Source organism: Leuciscus leuciscus (genome assembly GCF_965113295.1).
Source record: "Leuciscus leuciscus genome assembly, chromosome: 17".
Classification (NCBI taxonomy): Eukaryota; Metazoa; Chordata; class Actinopteri; order Cypriniformes; family Leuciscidae; genus Leuciscus; species Leuciscus leuciscus.
In genome coordinates this window covers 16,512,299-16,535,400 of record NC_138741.1, presented here as the reverse complement: position 1 = coordinate 16,535,400, position 23,102 = coordinate 16,512,299, and the positions used below count along the sequence as shown (strand labels likewise).

Below are 23,102 nucleotides of genomic sequence, written 5' to 3'. Positions count from 1 at the left end.
GTTCAGTGAAATAGACAAGGGTCAAGGTTTAGCCTGAACCTGTTAGGACCTGCTGTCTCTCCATAAGCATGTTTCTCTATTGACTCATTGTATTCTGGCTATTCTTTGTGTCTTTTTGCATATAGTTGAAATGGTGAAAACAATGATTCAACCTTTCTTGTGTTTGCAGGTGGTGAATCCCTCATGAGTTCATTGGCTCTCAGGATTGCAATGGGAAGCTGGTGGCTATTCACCCTTATTGTCTGTTCATCTTACACAGCCAACCTGGCAGCCTACCTCACCGTGTCCCGCATGGATAACGCTATTCGGTAAGCTAGCTAGTCCAGCTCTGCATCTCAGTGCCAGAACTCCACATATCTGCAGATGCTTGTCCATATGCAGGCTTGATAACTGCTCATCACGCTGTTGACCACATGGTGTGTCATAGAGCTTTATTAGACCTGTCACATCTCTAAACGTAGCTCCCGGTTAGGATATCACGTCACTGGATTGCCTTCATTAGCATCAGATTAGATCAGATCAGACTTCTCATTTTTACTAGTTGACTAGTCATCCAGAAAATTAGTCGATTAGTGTGTCGGTCAGTGTTTACCTTATGTAAATGACTCACTATGCACTGTGCCGTTTCAGAAAAGTTCAACGCTAGGTTGAGTTAGGGGAGAAAATGTATGCATGTTAATGGGGAAAATCAACATGAAAATGGTTGTGAGTGTGTATCTTCATTGCAAGGTTCACACAGCTTGTGTTGAGAAAAACTGTAAAAAAAAAAAAAAAAAAGCTATGTCCCTTTCACTTATAGTTGTGTCAGCCTTTTGGCGACTTCATTCGTTTCAGGTATTGAAAAAATGGATGATGGGTGAATGAGTCTTATTACATGGCTGCAGTGCTGAGTCACTGCCAAAAAGAAACAGCAAGGAACATAACAGAGGATGAAATGAGATAAAATCACTGTGGGGTTTAGTGATACAGACAAGAGGCCAAGTTTTATCTGGTTGGCATGAGCAATTTAGCCAAATTCTGTTCTGAAAATGGTATGTTTCTCCATCCATGGCCATTTAAAGTCACATGATCTGACTAAAGGCTGGAATAACTATTCACAACTTTTAAAATCTGAATAGATTTTAAAACACTAGACATCATATACTTGCAGACTTTGTAAATGGTTACAAATACAGAGGTACAACTGGTCATCATACTCTAAACAACTGTGGATCACACACTACCAGACATTCAAGTTATTCCGAACAAACTAGCTCACACAGAAACATGCACCTCGTTCCTAGGAGATGCATGATAAATGAAAACGTTCTCGGTTCCTAACGTAACCTCGGTTCCTAACGAAACCTCGGTTCCCTGAGAGATAAGGGAATGAGTATTGCGTAGCTATACGCTGTGGGAAAACTCGAGAATATTGAAGCCTTTATTTTAAAACGCAGTGCAGCTGCACAGCAAGCACAGTGCAGGCTGTCTAAGCGCGCTGATTGGCTGAGCTCCGACAACTGCTCGAGCCTATGGCGAAGCAGCGAGGACGCGCAAACCGATCAGGGCACTTCCCGCCTCGCGCGCGCCGAAGCGAGCCAGAATGGGCGTGGCTGCTGATTATATAAGCGGCCCATTTCGCCATAGGAATCAGGTTAAATCGACTGAAGCGACAGCACCTAGACGTGCAGCGTAATAGCACGGCCGGCTACGCAATACTCGTTCCCTTATTTCTCAGGGAACCAACGGGGACCGAATGAGTCGGGGCCCTCGAAGGAATATGTAGAGGCTTGGGCCCAATAGGGGCCAAGACCACCTATATAGAAAGGACTTATGCCTGCAGGGCCGGCAATTCCAAGTTGTAAAATCTTACAAATGTGGATTGCGAAGACCAGCCGGCTACCATATAAATGTCATCAACTGGTACACCACTGGACCATGCCCATGAAGAGGCCATGCCCCTTGTAGAATGTGCCCTGATGCCTATGGGTCATTGAAGGCCCATTGAAGCGCAGGCTAAAGAGATAGCATCTACTATCCAAAGGAGACCCTTTGGTGCGGTCACCGAAGCATACAAAGAGCTGTTCCGACTGCCTGAACGGGGCAGAACGCTCTAAATAGACTCTGAGAGCCCTGACAGGGCAGAGTAGATTCAAGTTTCTATCGTCTTCCGACGGGGGAAGAGCCGATAGTGAAATAACCTCTGCTCTGAACGAGACGAGTCGAGAGCACCTTGGGTACATAACCATGTCTCGGTTTAAAGACGACTCTGGAGTCGTTGGGACCAAACTCACGGCAGGAAGCGTTCATGGAGAGCGCTTGTAAATCGCCTACTCGCTTGACCGATGCTAGGGCTAGCAGGAGTGCGGTCTTGAGCGAAAGTGGCTTTAAGTCAGCCGACTGAAGCGGCTTGAAAGGGGGTCCCTTAAGAGCCCTGAGGACCGTAGATAGGTCCCCATCAGTGATGCGCGGGTCAATGTATAAACAACCCGGACCCGACCGACGTTTTCAACTAACCCGCCCGCAACTCGGACCGCAAAAAAAAAGAAAGAAAATATTGTACCCGACCCGCTTCCTGACCCGCATTTTTTAAAAGTAGGCTAGTAAATGCATAGCAAGAAATACACATGACAAAGCCAGCACTTTGGTCATTATCTTTCATTATTTCGGCAACTTTGCTCTTTCTGTTTGTGTATTTGCGGAGCTTCCACTCCCCAGTCTTCACCTTTTCTCTTGCCGCCTCCATCTCTACCTGCAGACTGAGCTCGTGCGTCATCTTCGCGCCAGTTATTCAGCCAATAAAGTGTAGGCCTATGTATTTCATAGAAAATTGCATGTGAGCGGAGTGGAGCGGGAGCAAGCGGGCGGATCTTGGACAGAACGCAGAGCGGCATTTTTAAAAGGATGGAGCGTCGCCCTATTTCCCGCTCCAATTTCGCTCCGCGCACACCAAGATTCTGAAGCATACTCAGTCAAGCCTGACTCAGTCTACTGTTGATGACTGCAAGATGGATTCTATTTTCAGTTAAAACTCGGCTCAATAATGGAGTTCAAAAAGTAGGCTACTTCAAAAAGGAAAATAAGAAGTCATACAGGTGTAAAACTAACTATGTGGTAGAAGAAAACGACATCGTTTCAGTCAGTAGGCCTAAAGATTAATTTTGGAATCTAAAAAGACACATCTCTGTTTTAATCCTGCGCGCTGCGCACAAGTTCAGTTATAAGAATGTTGTCCTAATAGTTAATTTAGCCTAGGCCTACTTTTAAAACGTTTATGTATATTTATTTTATATTTTTGTTTATATAAATTTTATTTATATTATTAGGCCCATTTATTCGTTTTATTTTACAGCAGTTTGTGTGTACAATGGATATAAGCCCATTTAAATTTTAATCGTGCGCGTTGCACAAAAGTTAACTTATCAAAATTCTGGCCTAATAGTAAATTTACTTTTAAATTTTTTATGTAGGCTATATTTTTGTTTATATAATTGTTATTCATATTATTAGGCCCATTTATTCGTTTAATTTTACAGGACTTTGTGTAGGCTATATTCCTTCTTACATAGGCCTAATTTGTCATTTGAAATAAAACATTTCTATTTGAAAAATGTTGTTGTTGCTCATTAGTTCTTTAGGAGGTAAGGCTGTGGTCTAAGCTACAGTGATATAGGCTACATGTAGATTTTTTTTCCCCTTTTTGGAGCGAGCGGGGGGCGATTTGAGTGGAGCGCGGATCAAACTGCGTTGAGCGCTGATCGAGCGATAATGAGCGGAGCGGCCTGATGTAGCTTTGAGCGGGGGAGCGGAGGGGTGGACAGTTCCGTGAGCGATGAGCGAAGATTCTCACCGCTCCACTCCGCTTATGCTCTCTATACTACTATATAAATTACAAAGGTTTAATTGGCATCTTTATTTCAAACGACCCGACCGACCGCGACCCGAATATCATTAAAAATATTTTTGGATGACTCGTAACCGCGGGTAACCGCGGGTGACCGCAGGCACCCGCTCATTTCGGATCAACCCGCGCATCACTGGTCCCCATGCATGAGCTGGGACTTGGGATTTCAGCCAGTGCTGAACTGCATACGCAGTAGGCCTAACTGGAGTACTGACGATGCAGAGGCCATAAGGCCCAGTGCCCTTTGAACATTCTGAGGGGCGTGAGGGAGCCTGCTTTGAATGAAGCAGCTAGCTGCTGAATCGAGAGAGCGCAGTCTGGCGTGAGCCAAGCTCTCATCTGAACAGTTGATAACTGTTCCCAGGTACGTTATACGCTGGCTGGGGGACAGTACACTCTTGGAAAAGTTTATTCTGAGCCCAGGGCATTCTAGATAGCGGAGGAGCCAGGTTTTGTGAGTCTGTGACTCTGCCTCTGACTGGGCCAGAATGAGCCAGTCGTCGAGGTAGTTCAGAATGCGCATTCCCCGCTGTCTCAGGGGGGAGGGAGCTGCATCCATGCATTTCGTACATGAACGGGGTGCCAGTGACAGTCCGAATGGCAGGACTGTGTATTGATAGGCCCGCCCCTCTAAGGCGAATCTCAAGAATGGCCTGTGATGGGGGGCTATTTGGATGTGAAAGTAAGCATCTTTCAGATCCACTGAGAAAAACCAATCCCTTGGGCGAATTTGCGCAAGGATTTGTTTGGTCGTCAGCATCCTGAACGGCCGTTCCATGAGGGCCTTGTTCAGAGATCTAGAATAGGTCTGAGGCCGCCATCCTTTTTCGGAACGAGGAAATAATGGCTGTAAAAGTCTGACTCGCTCAGTGATCGGGGAACTGTCTCGACAGCCCCTTTTGCTAGTAAATTTGACACTTCGATGTGGAGGACGTGAGCCACGTTGTTCCTTACGGATGTTTCGACCACAGCCTGAAAGCACGGGGTACGTAAATTTAAACGGGGCTATTTTCAGGGGCCCTGGTGCTTTGGACAGGGGAAGCGCTTGGCTGGTTTCAGTCGCTGGGCGGGGCTGAGAGACCGGTGGCGCTGGTTTGACTGGCTGTTGGGTCGGCGCGTTCTTGGGGCGACCTGAAGCCAAGCTGGAGCGCTTGGGAAGGAAGTGTCCTATGGCCTGCGAAGACTTCTGTGCTTCAGTGAAGCGCTCAGCAAAACCCTTTACCAATGGGCCGAAGAGACCAAAGGTCGAAACCGGGGAGTCCAGGAAAGCAGTTCTATCTGCGTCCTTAATCTCTGTGAGGTTAAGCCACAGGTGGCGCCCTAACACCATCAGGCTGGCCATGCTCCGTCCAATAGCCTGGGCGGTGGTCATGGTGGCACGCACTGCCAGGTCGGTGTCCTCCACCGGTGTCCATGTCCTCCACCGATCCGCCGAGCGAGACGAGGCCGGCCACTTCGAGGGAGGGGCGCTGGTCCGTCTTCGTGAAGAGAACCGGTGACTCGTTTTCTGGAGTTAGTGAGGCACGCAGGGACGGACCCGGCATGAGCTAGCTCGCCTCCGAGCGCTCATTCATCCTCTGGAGGAGGGCTGGAAACGGGAGGGTGCGAGGGGCGGGGTCACTCTCTGACGTAAAGAGAGCTAGCCGCGAGCACAAAGCAGAGAACGGCATGTTTTCGCAATGAGAACAGCCGCCCTGTGCAGCTTCGGCATGTTCAGCGCAGAGGCAGGAAGCACACTCACTGTGCCCGTCAGTGATATGCAGGGGGGGACCGGGCGCGACATTTGAAACAACACTGTGCTCTTTTTGTGAAAAGGCTTTTTAGAAAGGATACTCTGCCGGATGGCCACAGGGAAACGGCGAACAGCATTGACTGCGTCGAGTTCAGGGAGCTGAGCAGGAGGACAGTGGTCGCTGAGCTGCTGCTGCAGGTGAGAAGAGAGGCTTCTTGTCTGGAGGAGTCAGCGAAGAGATGCGTCGTTCACTGAAGGAGATTAAATCTGATTCCTATGGCGAAATAGGCCGCTTATATAGTCAGCAGCCACGCCCATTCTGACGCACTTTGGTGCACGCGAGGCGGGAAGCGCACTGATAGGTTTGCGTGTCCTCGCTGCTTCGCTATAGGCTTGTGCAGTTGCCACAGCCCAGCCAATCAGCGTGCTTAGACAGCCTGCACTGTACTTGCTCTGCAGTTGCACTGCGTTTTAAAAAAAGGCTTCAATATTCTCGATAAAAGGAGTTTTCCCATAGCGTATAGCTATGCAATACGAGTGAACCATTCTCGAAAGGGAACAATATTTGTTCTGAAATCAGCTCAAAATATCAAACATGTTTGACATCCTGTGGACGGAATCATAGTCCGAAGCCCATGATACAATGTGAGATTCTCTGTGAAATCTGTCTACTCAAATCTGCAGACTGGCTCTGACTTTTGGCAACTAGCGTTGAATCGTTCAGACTGTAAACATTTAGGCAAAAGTTGTTTAGTGCATTACAGCTATAATATTTTTGGGGCTGTGATCCATGAAAATGTAGGCTTGTATGTGAATATGCTCATCTCAGGTGTCTGCAGTGTGGTTTACTTAATACATGCTTTTTGAATACAAAGCTCTCTAGTGTCATTTTGTATTTACCTTTGCATAATGACAGTTATGTTGTCATCAACAATTTATGCATTTGAAGGGGAAACAACTAGTTGATACTGACGCACTTTGGCAGTTGGTGCAAAACAGTGAACCTCTGTTTTTGAGGTGTTTAGGAAGTAGGTCTAAAATTGATAGAAGAAATACTGTGAGTCTGCTAAATGCATCCTATTTCTTCAAATTAAATCTGAAATCTCAGCATGCCGGCTGTCTCTTAGAGATCACGTTGGCCCTTCACTTCCCAGCAGGGAGCTCACAGTTCCTGACATTCTCCATAAATTCCACGAAAGGTCGCCTCATATTAAAATCCTTTCTTTTATTTTTTTATAAATTTTTTTCTCTTTCTGTAGATGCCAGAACCTTTTTCTTCTCCTTTCATGTTTTGCAGGTTTTGTCAATGCTGGCTACTCTCAATTCAGAGAATTCTAATGCACTTGTTATAAACACACAGGTCTTTTTTATTTATTTATACTGTATAGAAAAAAGGAAAGAAAAAAAAAGCACAAAAAAATTAATTATATATATATATATATATATTATATATTATATATTATATATACATACACACACACAAAATCTGTCACAAAAGAGCTGGAGTGATTCCTTTCATTCCCTCGCTACAGAAGGATAATTGCGTTGTCAGAGCAGAAATAAATGCTCTTTCTGCTTTAAAACCTCCCTCTTATTTGACTGTGAGAGTTGTCTTATATGAACTGGTAATGCCCTATACCTGATGTGCAAATAGTTTTCTCCTGCCTCTGTAAATGTTATCTGCCTGCTCATTGAATTCAGCCCTCTCAGCCCAGCTGAAAATCCAAGGTGGGAGAAGCTTAATGCATTCTGTCCCTCTGAATTCTGACTTCATACTCCTGGCGGACCTGTTAGTTCAGTGGCAAAATGCCTCAAAACCGTTTACCCAAAGGTTCTGCTTTGGAGCATTAATGGAGAGTTTGCTGCCGTCACATTTCTCATTCAAGCTCTTGTGAGTATGTGTGAGGCTCTGGGGGATTATTCCCTTCGTCTCTCAGTGGCAGCATCCACAGCTGCTATGGTTGTGCTAATCACCTTGTTTGTGACTGTTATTAAAATCAGACAGCCCTGCTGGTGCATGATACGCTATCGTTAGCACGCTGGGAGTCCACTGGGAGTCTTTCATATCTCTCATCAGCCTTAGATGTAAAATGGGATTCAAGCTTGACAAATGTTGTGTTCAGTCCTGAGGTCCCCAAATGCTAGGCTTCACTCTGTCAGTGGGCTGTGATTGACTGGTGGAATGGCTGCTGATTGGCCGGTTATGAGACTATTTGAGTCACTTGACTCTGCTGTGTTGAATCTGTTTGCTATAAAACAGATCATTGAATATGTCATTTTGTGTAGAAAATGTAGGTCTACTCTTTTGCAGTGTGTTTGTAAATTGTTTGTAAACTATTTTGTGAGCATTTAGTCACCCTTTTAATTTGCATGATTAATGATGCAGTTAAATTGGAATTTTGGGGGCCTTCAAAACATAAGCCTGTCTGAGTGGAGTTTAATACAGTTCAATTTTTCCATGCTTCGTTGGATGTAGGGCATCTAGAACATCCTCATACACAACAAAAACAAGATAATTGATCTCATAAAATTATTTTCCCCATTACAGCTAATAATAGCTTTTTAGAGCACCTCTATTGATGTCCTGCAGAGGCCTGCTGGAAGAAACTCAGAGGCATGGAGTTTGTATTTACCTGCTAGGTACCCTTGGAAATTTCATTACATTTTAGGACTGTCAGTCAATTCAACATTTTACATAATATGCTAATTAATTGATCAAATTGATTGCAATTAATCATACATATCAATATCTGCTTAAACAAAATCATTTTTTAAAACACTACATGTATTATTTATACATGTGGTTATTTTTAGGATCTTTTTTTTTATTCATTTATTTTATATTATACACATATCAATATCAAATAAAAGTTTATTCAATTGATTGAATATTTTTTTTTTAAATCTCCCATTGCATAAACGTGTCAGATGGACATCTCAGGCCATCTTTTTTGGACATCTGGTTATGTTTTTTTCAGCATCTCACACCACGAGCACATTTTTACAACAGTGTGTCAAGTTAAAATCACACATCTGGAGACCCCTGCGTTCATTCTGTTGTTTTCATTTGCACTCTGTCTAGCTGTTTTTGAATGCAAGACCACATCTTGTGTTAACAGCTTATTTGTCATTCTTTGCTGCCTGCTCTCACTAAGTGTGATGGGAAGTGTGTTGTCTATAGTAGCACATGGATCATGAGTCATAATTGCATGTGTGGTTTTTACTTTGTATAATTTTTTCTATTTTTAGAAGTAATTCTTTCAAGTTTCGTTCAGGTCATTTGTTCATTACCCGGACTTTTATAAAAGCAGTTTTTTTTCTTTTTAGAACATCCACAAATCATATTAGCACAATGGAGACTGTGACTCTGTGGCCATTTTCACAGTAGGCAGACCATACATTTAATTCTGCTTGAGCAAGAACCAATGGAAAACAGGAACTTAACCCCTTCCTCATCACCCCCAATTTTGGCAAGTGCTGCATACATGACATACCCAAAATAAAAAGGTTACTGCTCATAAGTAATTCTGAATAGAAACATAACACACATACATTTAGAAAGCCAACCCTTGAGAGTTTATAGTTCAAGACTCAAAATTAACCAGACTGTTATTAATATTGAGATATATAAGCTCAAACATATTTTGAACTACAATAATCCGGGATCACCAGTGATCCCTGACAGGTAAACTGAAATAGAAATGGATTACAGAAACTGAGGTAACTGAGTAAACCAGTTATGAAAATAATGATGGCACCAAGGTGGTTTATTTAAACAACTTTGTTAAATATAGTGATTAATAATGATGATCAGTCCATGTTTTAGTCAACTTAACCCCAAAATGTGAATCAAGAGCAAACAGTATCTCATCTCGGTATAATGATGGTTCATCTGTCCACATGTGGGTCAAATTAGGTCCGAGACCAAACCTGGCTCAATGATACAGACACAAGCATGGCATGACACAAGCACATTGTTTTTAAATAAAATAAATGTAAAAAAAAATCCAGAAATTAAACATAATTTCTAAAGACTTGATGTAACAGACACTTCTGTTAAAAGTTTGAGGTTGGTAAGATTTTTTAAATGTTTTTAAAATAAGTCTCTTCTGCTCACCAATACTGCATTTATTTGTTTAAAAAAAACAGTAATATTGTGAAATATGTATATCTATATTTGAATATAATATATATTTGAATAAAATAGAAATCGTCTGTAACATTATAAATGTCTTTACTGTCACTTTTGATCAGTTTAATGTGTCCTTGCTGAGTATTCATTTTTTTCAAAGACAATATGAAAAATAAAAAATTCAATAAAACGCTTTGTCACAGCTTTCACAAAGAAATATCAATTTCAGAACTGCTATATTTTTCATTACAAAAGCTGCTCAGCTGGGTTTGGAGTATATATGACTATATCATAAATAATGAGATGACTCAATGCGTAACATATTTCCGTAGTTGTTTTTTTTCTCCCCTCCAGATGTGGCAGTACCACCACTATAATTAAACTGATTAATTGTTCTGATTTATCTTCTCAAGATGAACAATCCGACTCATTGAATCTGCAAGAAAATTGTATGAGTCCTGTTAAATAGGCTTGTCAAGGGTTATGGAAGATGCTTATCTCAACATGAAATCGCTCCCCACTAAAACCAGAAGGAGAAGCAACACAGTGTCATCATTACACAAGAGGGAAGAGCAGCCGGCTGCCCTAAAAACAGCACACATGGACTGCATGACATCGGAAGTTGCAGATGGAAGGCAGCAGCTGTGAACTGCAAACTCATTTAGAACTGTATTTTGTCATGGGGTATTATTTTCCTCCAAATAATTCAAATAATTAATGAATACATCATGTTTATGCATTCATTCATTACGTGTGACAGTTTAAGTGTTGTGGCTTGTCTGTTTTTACATTAGGGATTTATTGTTGCATGAGCTCTTTCATTGTTGTAATCTGGAGTAAAGAGCATTGTTGCAGATGTAAACCAGCCAAAGATCTTCATGCTGTAGATGGGTACATAGAGGGCCAGTTCAAGCGGTAATGGTAGTGTTAGATATGGGTCTTTCATTAACCCCCATATTACCCAATTGAAATGCAGCGTGTCAGTAGCTCGACCTCACACCTCTGTGATTCATGAGCGCATTTGAGAGAAATAGTATCATAGGTGAAGGACATGTCAACCGGTTTATAATCCACTTACTTACATGTTTTTGGAGGGGTTTTCAGAGAATTTTTGCATATTTTGAATGTATTCAGTAGACACACTTCAGATATATCGTAAAACTTCCTTAAACTAGACAATGATGCAATCAAAAAATCATTTTGGAATAAACTGCCTCTGTAGCAGCTAATAGTAGGACTTTTCATTTGACTATTCCATTCCATTAATTGTGATTTGTTTCATATAATTTAATTTACTTTCTAAACTAGTATGAGGTATGTTTGGAAATGTTTAAATCTTTACGCTCATGCCAATAAAGCTTTGCTTTAATTCTTAGACAGCAAGAAAGTATAAAGTGAAATAAAAGTATCTGTACGTGTACAATATTACTTCCATGTTATTCAGTTGACTGCAAAGCACCATATGATATGCTCAAATGTTTGGTTCCAACGAGAGTGTGATTTTAATGGTTTGATGCTCCTTTCACACTGTTTCGGCAGGTTGTGAAATGTACCATTCACAGCTTTTTATGTTGTTGTTTGAGGCATATTATAGACCTCCAGATTGTTTAAACACTAAAATCATCCGGCACCTGTGAACACAGTGGCAATTTATCAAGCACATTCTGAACATCAGGCATCAATAATTCAAGACATACAGCACATTAATAAATATTGTAAATATTTAAATTTGTATCCTTCTAAAATTGTATTCTTCTGCATTTTATTAAAGGGTTAGTTCACCCAAAAATGAAAATTCTGTCAGTAATTACTCACCCTCATGTTGTTCCAACCCCGTAAGACCTTCGTTTATCTTCGGAACACAAATTAAGATATTTTTTATTAAATCTGAGAGCTTCTCATTCCTCCATAGGCTTCTTAAGGGACTGAAACTTGCTGGCCCAGAAAAGTTATTAAAGACATCGTTATTAATATAGTCCAAGTGACTACAGTGGCTCAATCTTAAGTTTATAAAGCGACGAGAATACTTTTTGTGCAAAAAAAAATAACGATTTTATTCCACTATTAATTTCCTTCTCTCTGGGCCTCGAGTTATTTCACGTAGTGTTTTAACGCAGCGCGTTATCTGGTTAAAATCTGGTTTTATTTTTTATTTAATGCATTTTGAGGAACATGTGCTTGTTATATATTTTATACATTTTCTTCTCATTCAGAACATTTCAAGACCTTTCCAAGCAGACAGAACTGAGCTACGGAACGGTGAGAGAGTCTGCTGTGTTCGAGTATTTCAGGGTGAAGGGCACGAACCCCCTGGAGCAAGACAGCACTTTCTCTGAGCTGTGGAGAACTATCAATAAAAATCAGGGACAGGACAACTCTGTGATCTCTCCTGCTGAAGGCATCCGCAAGGTATCAGACACACACAGTCATGTTACTTACAGATGATGTAAAGATTCCACATATGTTGCCTAATCCAAGTGTTTTCAAACTTTATGATGCCAACAAACCCCTAAATATCAAGGCATCTATGTATTTTCATATGTACAGACCCAATAGAAAGACATTTATAATGTTGCAAAAGATTTATATTTCAAATAATTTATGTTCTTTTGAAATTTATGTATGTAAAAAATATGTATCACAGTTTCCACAAAAATATTAAGCAGCACATATGTTTTCAATAAATGTTTTCATTGATAAAAGGAAGAAATGTTTCTTGAGCACCAAATCAGCATATGAGAATGGTTTCTGAAGGATCATGTGACTCTGAAGACTGGAGTATTGATGCTGAAAAGGAGTAAACTACATTTTAATATTCAAATAGACAGCATATTCCACAACATAACTGTGTTCACTCTATTTTTGATAAAATAAACCAGCCTTGGCAAACATGAGAGACTTCTTTCAAAAACATTTAGAAAATCTTACTGACCCCAGACTTTTGAACTGTATTGTGTATTGTTTGTGGGGAAAAAGTACAGCTCGATCCTTTCAAATCAGCACCAGCCCTGTTAGACAGAGTGAAGAGCTGTCCGTGGTGCTGAATTTAGCTGTGTAGTGATTGGTAAGAGCTGTCAGTGGTGCTGAAGTTTTGTGCTGGCACAAGCTTTTCTGTGCACTACCATGTGCCTGATGCTGGCTGGTTATCGGTGGCTCTTTGTAATCCAAAGCATGTATCACAGAGCACAGAAAGAGCAATCAGTAAAATGCAGTCTGTTTAGGTTCGTAACAGGATGATTCTGGCATCTCGCATACAAGTATGACAGAAAACAGCTTTAGACTATCAAGATAAATATTCATGGCTCAGATAATGTAATATCCCTCCATATTGTGTGAGCCATAAAAATTACAATTCATATGCTGCTGAATCCATTCATGTATTTATGCTTGTTTGGTAAAACTTTCAAAGTCACTTTGTATATAAACTGTGGCTGATGCCAAGATAATCTTTAAGAAACTTGAAATCCACATCAAACCCTTTGATAAAACTTCACAAAATTGCAGCTATTAAATTTCACAGCTCATCTTATTGTTACAGATAGCACATATCCACTGGCATACTTTTTACAGGAGACATAACCAAAACCATGAATCTTTTTCATAACTGGCTATTAAGCTAACCATTCAGTAGGCTCAGAACTGATTTATTAAGTAGAATAATGAAAAGCGATAAGACACAGAGAAATAGAGGCCTGTATGTCTGCAACCCAGCACTTTGGATGGTGTTGAATAATGCTATTGTCAGGCCATCCATGCTGAAGTATTTAACTGCCAGTAATTGCCCAAAAGATTCACATATACAGTACAAGAGTTTATTCAACTATGGCCACTTTGGTCCCTGTGGACTAAAAAAGATAATTATCTAACAGCTACACATTTCACCTTCACTAGTTTAATGTGTTTGTTAAATTGTCAGCAGCCATGTCACCCTGTAGCCCAAGACCGGTTGCCCACTGAAGCTAAGCAGGGCTGAGCCTGGTTAGTACCTGGATGGGAGACTCCTGAGAAAACCAGGTTGCTGCTGGAAGAGGTGTTAGTGAGGCCAGTAGGGGGTGCTCACCCTGTGGTCTGTGTGGGTCCTAACGCCCCAGTATAGTGATGGGGACACTATACTGTCAAAGAGCACCGTCCTTCGGATGAGACATTAAACCGAGGTCCTGACTCTCTGTGGTCATTAAAAATCCCTGGATGTCTTTCGAAAGAGTAGGGGTGTAACCCTGGCATCCTGGCCAAATTTGCCCAGTGGCCTCTGTCCATCATGGCCTCCTAATCATCCTCATATACTGATTGGCTTCATCACAGTCTCCTCTCCACCAGTAAGCTGGTGTGTGGTGGGCGTTCTGGCGCAATATGGCTGCCGTCGCATCATCCAAGTGGATGCTGCACATTGGTGGTGGTTGAGGAGATTCCCCCCTTCTATGTAAAGCGCTTTGAGTGCAGAGAAAAGCGCTATATAAATGTAATGAATTATTATTAATTATAATTAATTTGTTAACAATGTCCAGGAGTAAATACACATGTATCACATTAGAAATTTTCCATATATACTTTATATATATCTTCCCCACCCATTCAATTTGATTTGGTGCTCAAGAAAACATTTTCATTAGTACTAATTAAAAAATAGTATGTCATCTTTAAAGCAAGATGGATTCTGATTGGCTGTCAATGTTTTTTATCATGCATCAGCTGGTAAAAATAATAAAATAAAATGTTTCGAAAGGGATTCCAACAATATTGTTTCCCTAGCCTTTATCGTTTTCATTAACATCCTTGGTGTGAACAAGCTTTTATTCAGCAAGGATTCATTCAATTGATTAAAATTGACAGTAAAGACATTTCATGTTACAAAAGATTTCTGTTTTAAATAAATGCTGTTCTTTTTTTTTCTTTTTTTTTAAAAACTTTTTATTCATCAGAACCCTGGAAAAAATGTGTCATGGTTTGTATCATGGTGGTGGTCGGGGAGGGGTGTTGGAGTTCAAAGAGAGTTTTAATGTGACCATATAATGAATGTACCCATTGAATCTCATATAAACCCGATAAACAACTGGTTTAGTTATTCCTACTGCATGTCTGTGTCCCTTCATCCTGTCTTTTAGAGGTCATTGTCTTTGTTTAACTGATGCACATTCTGCAAACCGGAAACTTGTATACCTTTGATTTGTTATTTAATCAATGCTTTAATAGGTTGAGAGTACGAAAATCCTACTAATAGATGTACACTTGAAAGCCAAACAGTAAATATCATTTCAGGCAGTGACAGGTATTTGTAGTACTTTACAAAGGTATAGGGAAAATTTCATATTTATATGGAAGAGCCAGGGGACGATAGCTTCTTTGTCATTTCTTCTTTGACATCCATTTTTTTCTGTGTACTTGTCATATGAAAGTTGCCATAACTGTGTGGCTGCGATAGAGCCTGAGTTTAAAAGAGACATAAAAGGAAAGCGGACGCTTGTGCTGCTTTATTTAGTGTGGTGGGGGAAAGCCATTTTCCATAGAGAGAGAGGGAGAGAGAGAGAGAGAGAGGGAGAGAGGGAGAGAGTGAGAGTTAATCTCTTGAAAAAGAAAGCGGGGGTGGCTAGTTTCCAGAGAAGAAACAAGTTCAAAGCCATCTCATGACTTTCAGTGAAAAATAAACATCTTTCATTTTGAATGATGTCTGTGACCTGTCTGACAAGAACTGAGCGACTAAAAGAAGAAGCTCTCCATCTCAGGAAAACCTCAGGCTGTGTTTACGTTACTATTATCAAAACCACAAGTATTTATGGCATGATGTTCTGCCATAAATGGGCAAATGAAACACTGTACCATGCATGTGTTTGGTTTCTCAGGTGAAGCGGGATCCATACGCCTTCCTGTGGGACTTGGCGGTGTTAGAGTATGCAGCTCTGACAGATGATGATTGTACGCTGGTGGTCACAGGAAACAGCATGAGCAGCAAAGGATATGGCCTGGCTCTGCAGCACGGCAGCCCCTACAGAGATCTCTTCTCGCAGAAGTGAGCACTTCCTTTCAGTGTATATGTTCAATATGATCACAAAGAACGATACAAGTCGTTAAACTAGCTGAAGGATAGACACCATCGTTTCAATCATTGCAAGTCAATATCAAGCTCCAAAGCTTCGCAAACATCACAGTGCCTGACTGTGATGGATTGTTTCCCCTTTTCTTTCATCATCTGTCCTTTCTCTCATTTACATTACATTTATTTCCTTGGCAGACGCAGTCTTGCCGGAGAACCGATGGATGAATCGTGTTGATTCACCAGTTACTGCTCTTCGTTGCATTTATCTTCATTCCCACCCATCCTTTCTTCTCTCCACTGGCTTTAAAGCACCTCACCCTGCAGCCCTTCATTTGTTTGACTATCATTTGCATTCATATTTTCAGCTCGTACCGACGCTCTGCTCACATACTAATTAGCTTTAGGGAGGTAAGCTCGCCGGCAATTAATAATGCACATATCAGGAACATCAAGGCCTTGAAATGTTTTTTTATGAAGGATCCTCTACAATCACCAGCCGGTCTGTTATGGGGAATTAGAATCAAGCACATTTTAAATTAATACCCAGGACGATTGCAGTTGAACAGACTTTATTTTTCAACCTTTGACATTTTCCTTTCTATGAATAGTTATTGGCCTTTTGCTCTGGATTCTTTACAAATACTTTCTCTATCTGAACGTCTCCTGCATTTAAATGAATAACTAGGAAGAAAACGTGTCAATGAATAAAGATAAAGCTAACTTATAAGACTGTAACTGAAGTAATTTTTTTCAGTGTTTTGTTAAAGGGATACTCCACCGAAAAATGAAAATTCTGTCATAATATGAAGAGTTCAGATGCAAAAGCCGCTAAGTGCCATCTGAAATTTTCTTCCAGAATGATCATTTTTATCAGGCTCGTATATTTAAGTTCAATAATTTCACTTAAATGGCAATGCAAATGACCTATTAATTGTCATTTAAGTGAAATCACTTAACCTTAATATACAAGCTTTATAAAAATGATCATTCTAGAAGAAAATTTCAGATGGCACTTAGAGGCTTTTGCATCTGAACTCTTCATATACTCACCCTCATGTTGTTTCAAACCTGTATGAATTTCTTTCTTCTGCTGAACAGAATGTGAGTAACCAGACAGTTTTAGATACCATTGACTTCCATAGTATATTTTTTTCCTACTATGGAAGTCAATGGTATCTAAAACGGTCTGGTTACTCACATTCTTCTAGATATCTTCCTTTCTGTTCAGCAGAAGAAAGAAATTCATACAGGTTTGAAACAACATGAGGGTGAGTATATGATGACAGAATTTTCATTTTTCGGTGGAGTATCCCTTTAACACTATCTGAGGACCCTGTATCTCTGCCTTTTATTTGAAGAGACAATTGTTGTCTGAAACCAGAAGTACTATGTTTCCATCAATTGTTGCTTTGTCATTTTTTCTTGACCACTGAATGCTTCATTTTCTTTGTCCTCTTGCTAATAAAGTGTTCAGCAAAGCAATATATAAGGCAAAATTAAAGCAATGACAGATTCATGCCACGATTCTCATAACAAGATACTTTCCTCTTCTCTTCAGGATTCTTGACCTACAGGAGAAAGGAGACCTTGACATTCTAAAGCAGAAGTGGTGGCCTCGGAAAGGTCGCTGTGACCTGGACAAGCACGCGGAGCCTCAGCCGGAGGGTCGTGCCCTGAGACTGCACAGCTTCGCCGGGGTCTTCTGCATCCTAGCAGCAGGGCTGCTGCTGGCCTGCCTGGTGGCCGCTCTGGAGTCTTGGTGGAACGGGCCACGCTGCCAACGGGCACAGCCAAAAGAGGTGACCCCACAGGCGGCCAAACTACGGCCAACCCCTGCCCACCGCGCCCAGGACTGTACAGCCACTGCCACACTCTACTTTATGGATCCAGACGCCACTGATGCAAGCCCTGATTTAGTCGAGCTCCAGTACACCCAGCTATAGGTGTGATCATCAAGAACTTACTGCCTCCCATTTGCTGAAGTGTTGCCAAAGAGAAGGCAAGAGGGAAGGGTGAAGGGGGAGGGAGTCACTCAAAAAAGCACAAAACACCTAAGAAGAAAAAAAACAGATCAAATCATTGATTATTTACAGGGATAGTTCAGCCAAATATGAAAACTCAGTCAACATTTACTCACCCTAATGTCATTCCAAACCCGTATGAATTACTTTCTTCCATGGAACACAAAAGATACTGTGGAGAATTTTTAAAGTCTAAACATTTATTTTTAACTCTTTCTCTGCCAGTGTGTTTTTAAAAAGTTGCCAGCCACAAACGTGCCGTTTTTTATCAAATTTCATGGCCCCCAGAATAATTTGTTGAATGAATATCTGAACATGCAATATAACAAAAGAAAGATCAGACCCTCTGCTTTTAAACAAAAAAAATCATTATTTTTTATCAACACATTTTGAGCAAAAAGCAGAGAAAATCGTGTTTTTGTCAAAGCCTGGATCCGATTCAGAACGATGATTAAAACATAGATAGTGTAGATTGAATCCATCAACACCTTCACAACAAAGCTTCACAGTCCTATACAACTTCCTGGGTCGACATTTCATTCTTTAACATTAGGCAGTTTTGATTTAAATGCTGTTTAATGTTGATGATCGCGTTATTTTACATATGCATATGATAACATGAGATTACTTGTTTCTGCATCTTCCTCGCACGTGTTTTGATCATGAGATTCAGTACTTTTTCAGAAGATGTCATAGTGCCCCCCTACCGTATAACAGTGAAAACACGGCAAGCCGGAAAATTCTGTCAATGCGTTTTCACACAAATTATGGAAATTTCCGTCAATGGCGAGGAAAGAGTTAAATGCATGTTGTTGATTTTTTTTCAATGTCTTTAAGTTGAAGACCCAACTCTATGTATGTTCTACAAGACCCCCCTCCCCCCCTTTCCATTAAACATATTTTATTGGACTGCCCCTCTTTTAATGCAAGTAGACAACATTTGTATGCTGTAAGTTCCCTTAAGGAGTTAGTAAGATTTTACCAGGAAAGGTTTTAGATTTTTTTTTTTATCTTATGTAACTGTAAAACATCCAATATAATCTTAACTGTACTTTTCTTTTTGTTTGGTTTTAATTTTTTTATTGTATTTATACAACTCTTGTATATTTTGCCATGAAGATAGCCTCAGGTGTTGACAGGGTATTAAAAAAAATCTATACTACTACAACTACATCTACATCTCAAAAGCCAGTTGTCTCTATTGTAAAAGTCAACGGGACTTAAAACTTTCAACCTTCACAGACTACATTAAAATAGCGTGAAATTAATCCATATGATTCAACTACAAATATCATACTGTTTTGATCACAAGATGTGCAAAAATAATAATAAATAATTATAATTTCGCGCTACTTGTCCATGTCCATTTTGGAGCTTTGAATTTTGGGGTCCCGATGACTTTATAATGGATTAAACTGCTAAAACATCCTTCAAAATATTTTCTTTTGTGTTCCACAAAAATCATACGAGCTTGGAACCACAGAAAATGATCACAGAATTTTTGGGGATGTACACTGTCCCTTTAAGTGTATATGAAAGCTTTTGTATTCAAATCCATTAGCTCTTTGTTATGGGCAACTACTTATTTAGTTCTATTATTTAAAATGATGTTTCCAAGTAACTTTCTGCATACAAACATCCCCAATTTGCAAATATCAGTCAATTCTATGTCTTCTGCTGCTTCAGCTAAGTTGTTAGGCAAAGGTTGTTCCTGGATCCCTAAACTAAAGTGTGTGCAATGAGAAAGCCAGTGACTGATTGACTTTTGTTCAAGTGTTCTGCAGTTACTCTTCCGTCCTTGTCTCCTCTCCTTCTCTCCTTTCCCTTTGGTGATATCTTGAGTTGAGGCAAGCACGTTGGCGAGAGCAACAGCTCATAAACTACATATTATAGCTCAGGAATGTTGATTATCAATAACATAATATTAAATTTTGCAGACATTGTTGAATAATAGCGATCAGACTTCTGTATTATGACTATCATTTGTCAACTGCTTGAAATTTGACTGGATTTGAATTAGTACCACATAAAAGAGATAAAAACGTTTACTGGCTTTCAGACTATATTGCTTTCACCGACTTCTTGTTCTCGCTTTAAGGTGTTCAGTCTGCCATGTGCCTGTACAATTTGAGTGTTTCTTTTATGTATGGTTTTGTTTTTAGTTATGATATACACTGTAAGAAGGGAGTGATTGGAGCTCTGGCAAGCAATAAGAACCACACAATAACCATCTTTACACATTTTACGTTTTATATCCTTCTCTGTGTCTTCTTATTGCAATTATATGCCAATGTCCAGGTAGTCACAGGTTCTCATTGGTCTCATACAGGACACTAAGGGCTGCACTCTGGAGATGGCATCTGGCTCATTGGCATATAATGAAATTGCAACTGCTGCAGGATGCGCACGGGACGTTTGGCCAGAGAGAGAAAGAGACTGGGAAGACACGCAGGCTTTTTACACAGGTCAGCCGAGACCTGAGCAGGGATACCTGTCAGTGGGGTGAACAGGGCTTGAGAATATGAAGTCATTTAGAGGAAGGACATGCGTTCTCCTGGAGCGGGTTAGGACTCTAGATAAATCAGATTACATATGTGGATGTGGGTGGTGAGGTAATTATGACTCCCTCATGCATAAAGAACTAACTGATGACAGACACCCAGGCAGAGTCAGAGAGATTAATTCATCCATATTGTGTGGATTAATAAGTACTTTCTGTTTAGAGACTGATTATTTTATTCATGGAATCTCTTTGCCAAAGCAGCACTAACAGGAATCCCACTGTGTGCGCCTCTCCATTTCGCTCGGCATTTTCATCAAATTCATCATCTGTTTGTCATCCATCAGATCACCCATTCAGTGGCCACACCGATGTCCCAAAATATTGCAATCTGGAATCCAAAAAGAGATTGGCCTCCAGTTGTGTTGTTTGTCACAGCTGTAAGTGCCCCAAATTGGGCGTATTTTAATGGCAAATTAATGCATTTTTAATTAGAGGCACATTCAGACTTTCTAGTACAGCTTCATGAGCTCTACAGTAATTATCTCTTCATTGATCTTATGACTCAGAAACATAGTCTCATAATGTGACACCTCTAATTACCCATAAATGGTACAAAACTGTAGACTCTACAGCTGATCCGCTGGCATCGACCCCGAAGACCTCTGCAATTGAGTTAAAGAGCTGATTCACCCAAAAGTGAAAATTCGATTACTCTGTCATGTCGTTCTGAACCAGTATGAATTTCTTTCTTAGAAACATTTATAACCTGTTTTTGTCCATATTTTAAAAAGTCAATGGGGTCCAAAAGAACATTTTGGACCCCAATGAACTTCTTTTGTGTTCCAAAGAAGGAGGAAAGTGATACAGGTTTGGAATGACAAGATGGTGAGGGAATGATGACAATTTTCATTTTGGAGCGAACAATCCCATTGAAATGGAAAGGATGCATTACTGAGCTGACTTGTACTAAACAGAGAAGAAGAACAGTGATTAACAGAGTAGTCCTGGATGTAACGGTTATCAGCGTTTACTGAAAGTTTCATAGTATCGAGTCCGCCCTCCTCACTCTCTTACGGAGGATGCGTGGCAGGAGAATTAAATGACTATCAGAACTGTGTGGAAAAAATGTAAGCAGTTAGCAGCCTGTTAATGTTGGCTTGATTCTTTCATTAAGTGGCACGCCACGGCATCACTGGCGCATGACCGAAGCTATTTCACGGCAGTGCATATCAAAGAATGAAGAAATACCTTTTTCATGGCTCCTCCGAAATAAGCCTGAAACATTGAAGCGCGGGGGCTTGTGTTTGCAATTCAATTTATGGCCCATGTTTCCCAGCACATACTCTCATTTGCATCATTGATTTTTTTTTTTTTTTTTTTTTTACTTTTCAGATATGAAGCTGTTTTAGCATTCAGACCTTTTGCTTGTTGGAGCGGGTGGGAGACGAGATGGATTTTATTTTATTTTTATGAGATTATTCCGTGCTGTCAGTAGTACGTTTTGTAATTGGTATCATTAATCAGAGCTGATGTGATTGTTGGAGCCCTTGGAAAACACCTTCTGCTATTTTCTGAAAGATTGCATGCACTTCCATGTTCCTTTCATTCACGTCTGTTTTTGCTTCTGTGTCTGTTAAATTTTTGCTTGTCATGTCTCATTTTCTTTCCGCCTTCCACCCCACAAATCAATTCCCACCTTTTCATCTTTCCTTCACCTTAGACTCTGTCTCAGTCGCCCTGTTTCTTTGTCATTCCCAGGACAAAGAAATGGATCTGGAGCAGGTTCACCAGCGTTTGAGTGGGCTGATGGAGGACGATCTGGCGCACAAGCAGCTGCCAGGTCAGTCTCTGGAGATCTCTGCCCTGGACATGGGCAGCATGCGTCCACAGCAGAGCTCCCAGGAAGCCATGAGAGATTTCCCCCGTGGGGGCCTGTCCGTGACTTCGTTCCTCCAAGAGGGTCCTGGGGTCGGCCGCGTGCCCGGACGGAGCCTCCCCCTCCCTCTCAGCAGTTCCACTCTGCCGCCCTCCATGCGCTGCAAACACCGGGCGCCCAACGGAGGCCTTTTCCGCCAGAGCCCCGTAAAGACACCTATGCCCATCTCTTACCAGGCAGTGCCCGGGGGACCCATCCCAGAAGCCATTGATCCAAGCCATGGGACCTCTATTTGAGCCAACCCTTTCAGAGCATTCTAAAGACTGCCAACCAGCCAATCACAAAAACTAAGTTTGGACCAGGTCTGGTTGCATTTATACAGTTACATACATACAAACAGATATGGAGATCTCTTTTTTTTTTTCAGTACAGATATATACGACTGTGAGACGCTGAATTTCCTTGCCTGTACATATTTGTATATAATGAGAGACAGCAGTGAAGTCAAAGTGTATTTTGAATATTCATGATTTTTTTGAAGTTGAGTTTAAAAGACGTAATTACATAAAATACAGACTGTTTGAATGGCTTTGTAAATTTTGTTCTAAAATAAAATTGAGAATTCCTTGTGGATGTTTTCTAAGTGCCATGTTTAAAGTTGATTTATTTATTATTTGAAGTAGAAAAGATAGGTTGAAAACAACTGAAAGAAAAACAATCTGTAAATCTTTTGATCTCGTAACTTTTTGTTTACTATAAAAGAAGCTTTAAAGAGAAATGAATCAGGGAAACTGCATGTTTGTGGAGGCATCGTCCGCGTGACGTTAGATCCTAGGGAACAAAGGTTTTGTAGAATCTCTTCATACTCTTAGAGTATTTACTGTATAGAGACTGAAGCTGTCTTAGCCTTTGACAGCCAGGTGT

General features: G+C 40.7%; 1 protein-coding gene across 3 annotated transcripts in view; it reads left to right on the top strand.

Moving 5' to 3' along the window:
* The window catches only part of grid1a (glutamate receptor, ionotropic, delta 1a), a 308,696-nt gene extending 285,898 nt beyond the window's left edge, over nt 1-22,798 (top strand). The window contains exons 12-17 of one of the 3 annotated variants that reach the window (XM_082144259.1): nt 170-308; nt 11,961-12,156; nt 15,585-15,751; nt 17,337-17,577; nt 20,129-20,264; nt 22,061-22,798. In XM_082144259.1, the coding sequence (XP_082000385.1) occupies nt 170-308; nt 11,961-12,156; nt 15,585-15,751; nt 17,337-17,577; nt 20,129-20,264; nt 22,061-22,449 (1,268 nt within the window). In that variant the 3' untranslated portion in view covers nt 22,450-22,798. Of the gene's footprint in view, nt 1-169; nt 309-11,960; nt 12,157-15,584; nt 15,752-17,336; nt 17,722-20,128; nt 20,265-22,060 lie in introns of all 3 variants that reach the window. The other 2 variants (XM_082144260.1, XM_082144261.1) reach the window with 2 other exon arrangements.
* The last annotated feature ends 304 nt before the right edge of the window (nt 22,799-23,102 follow it).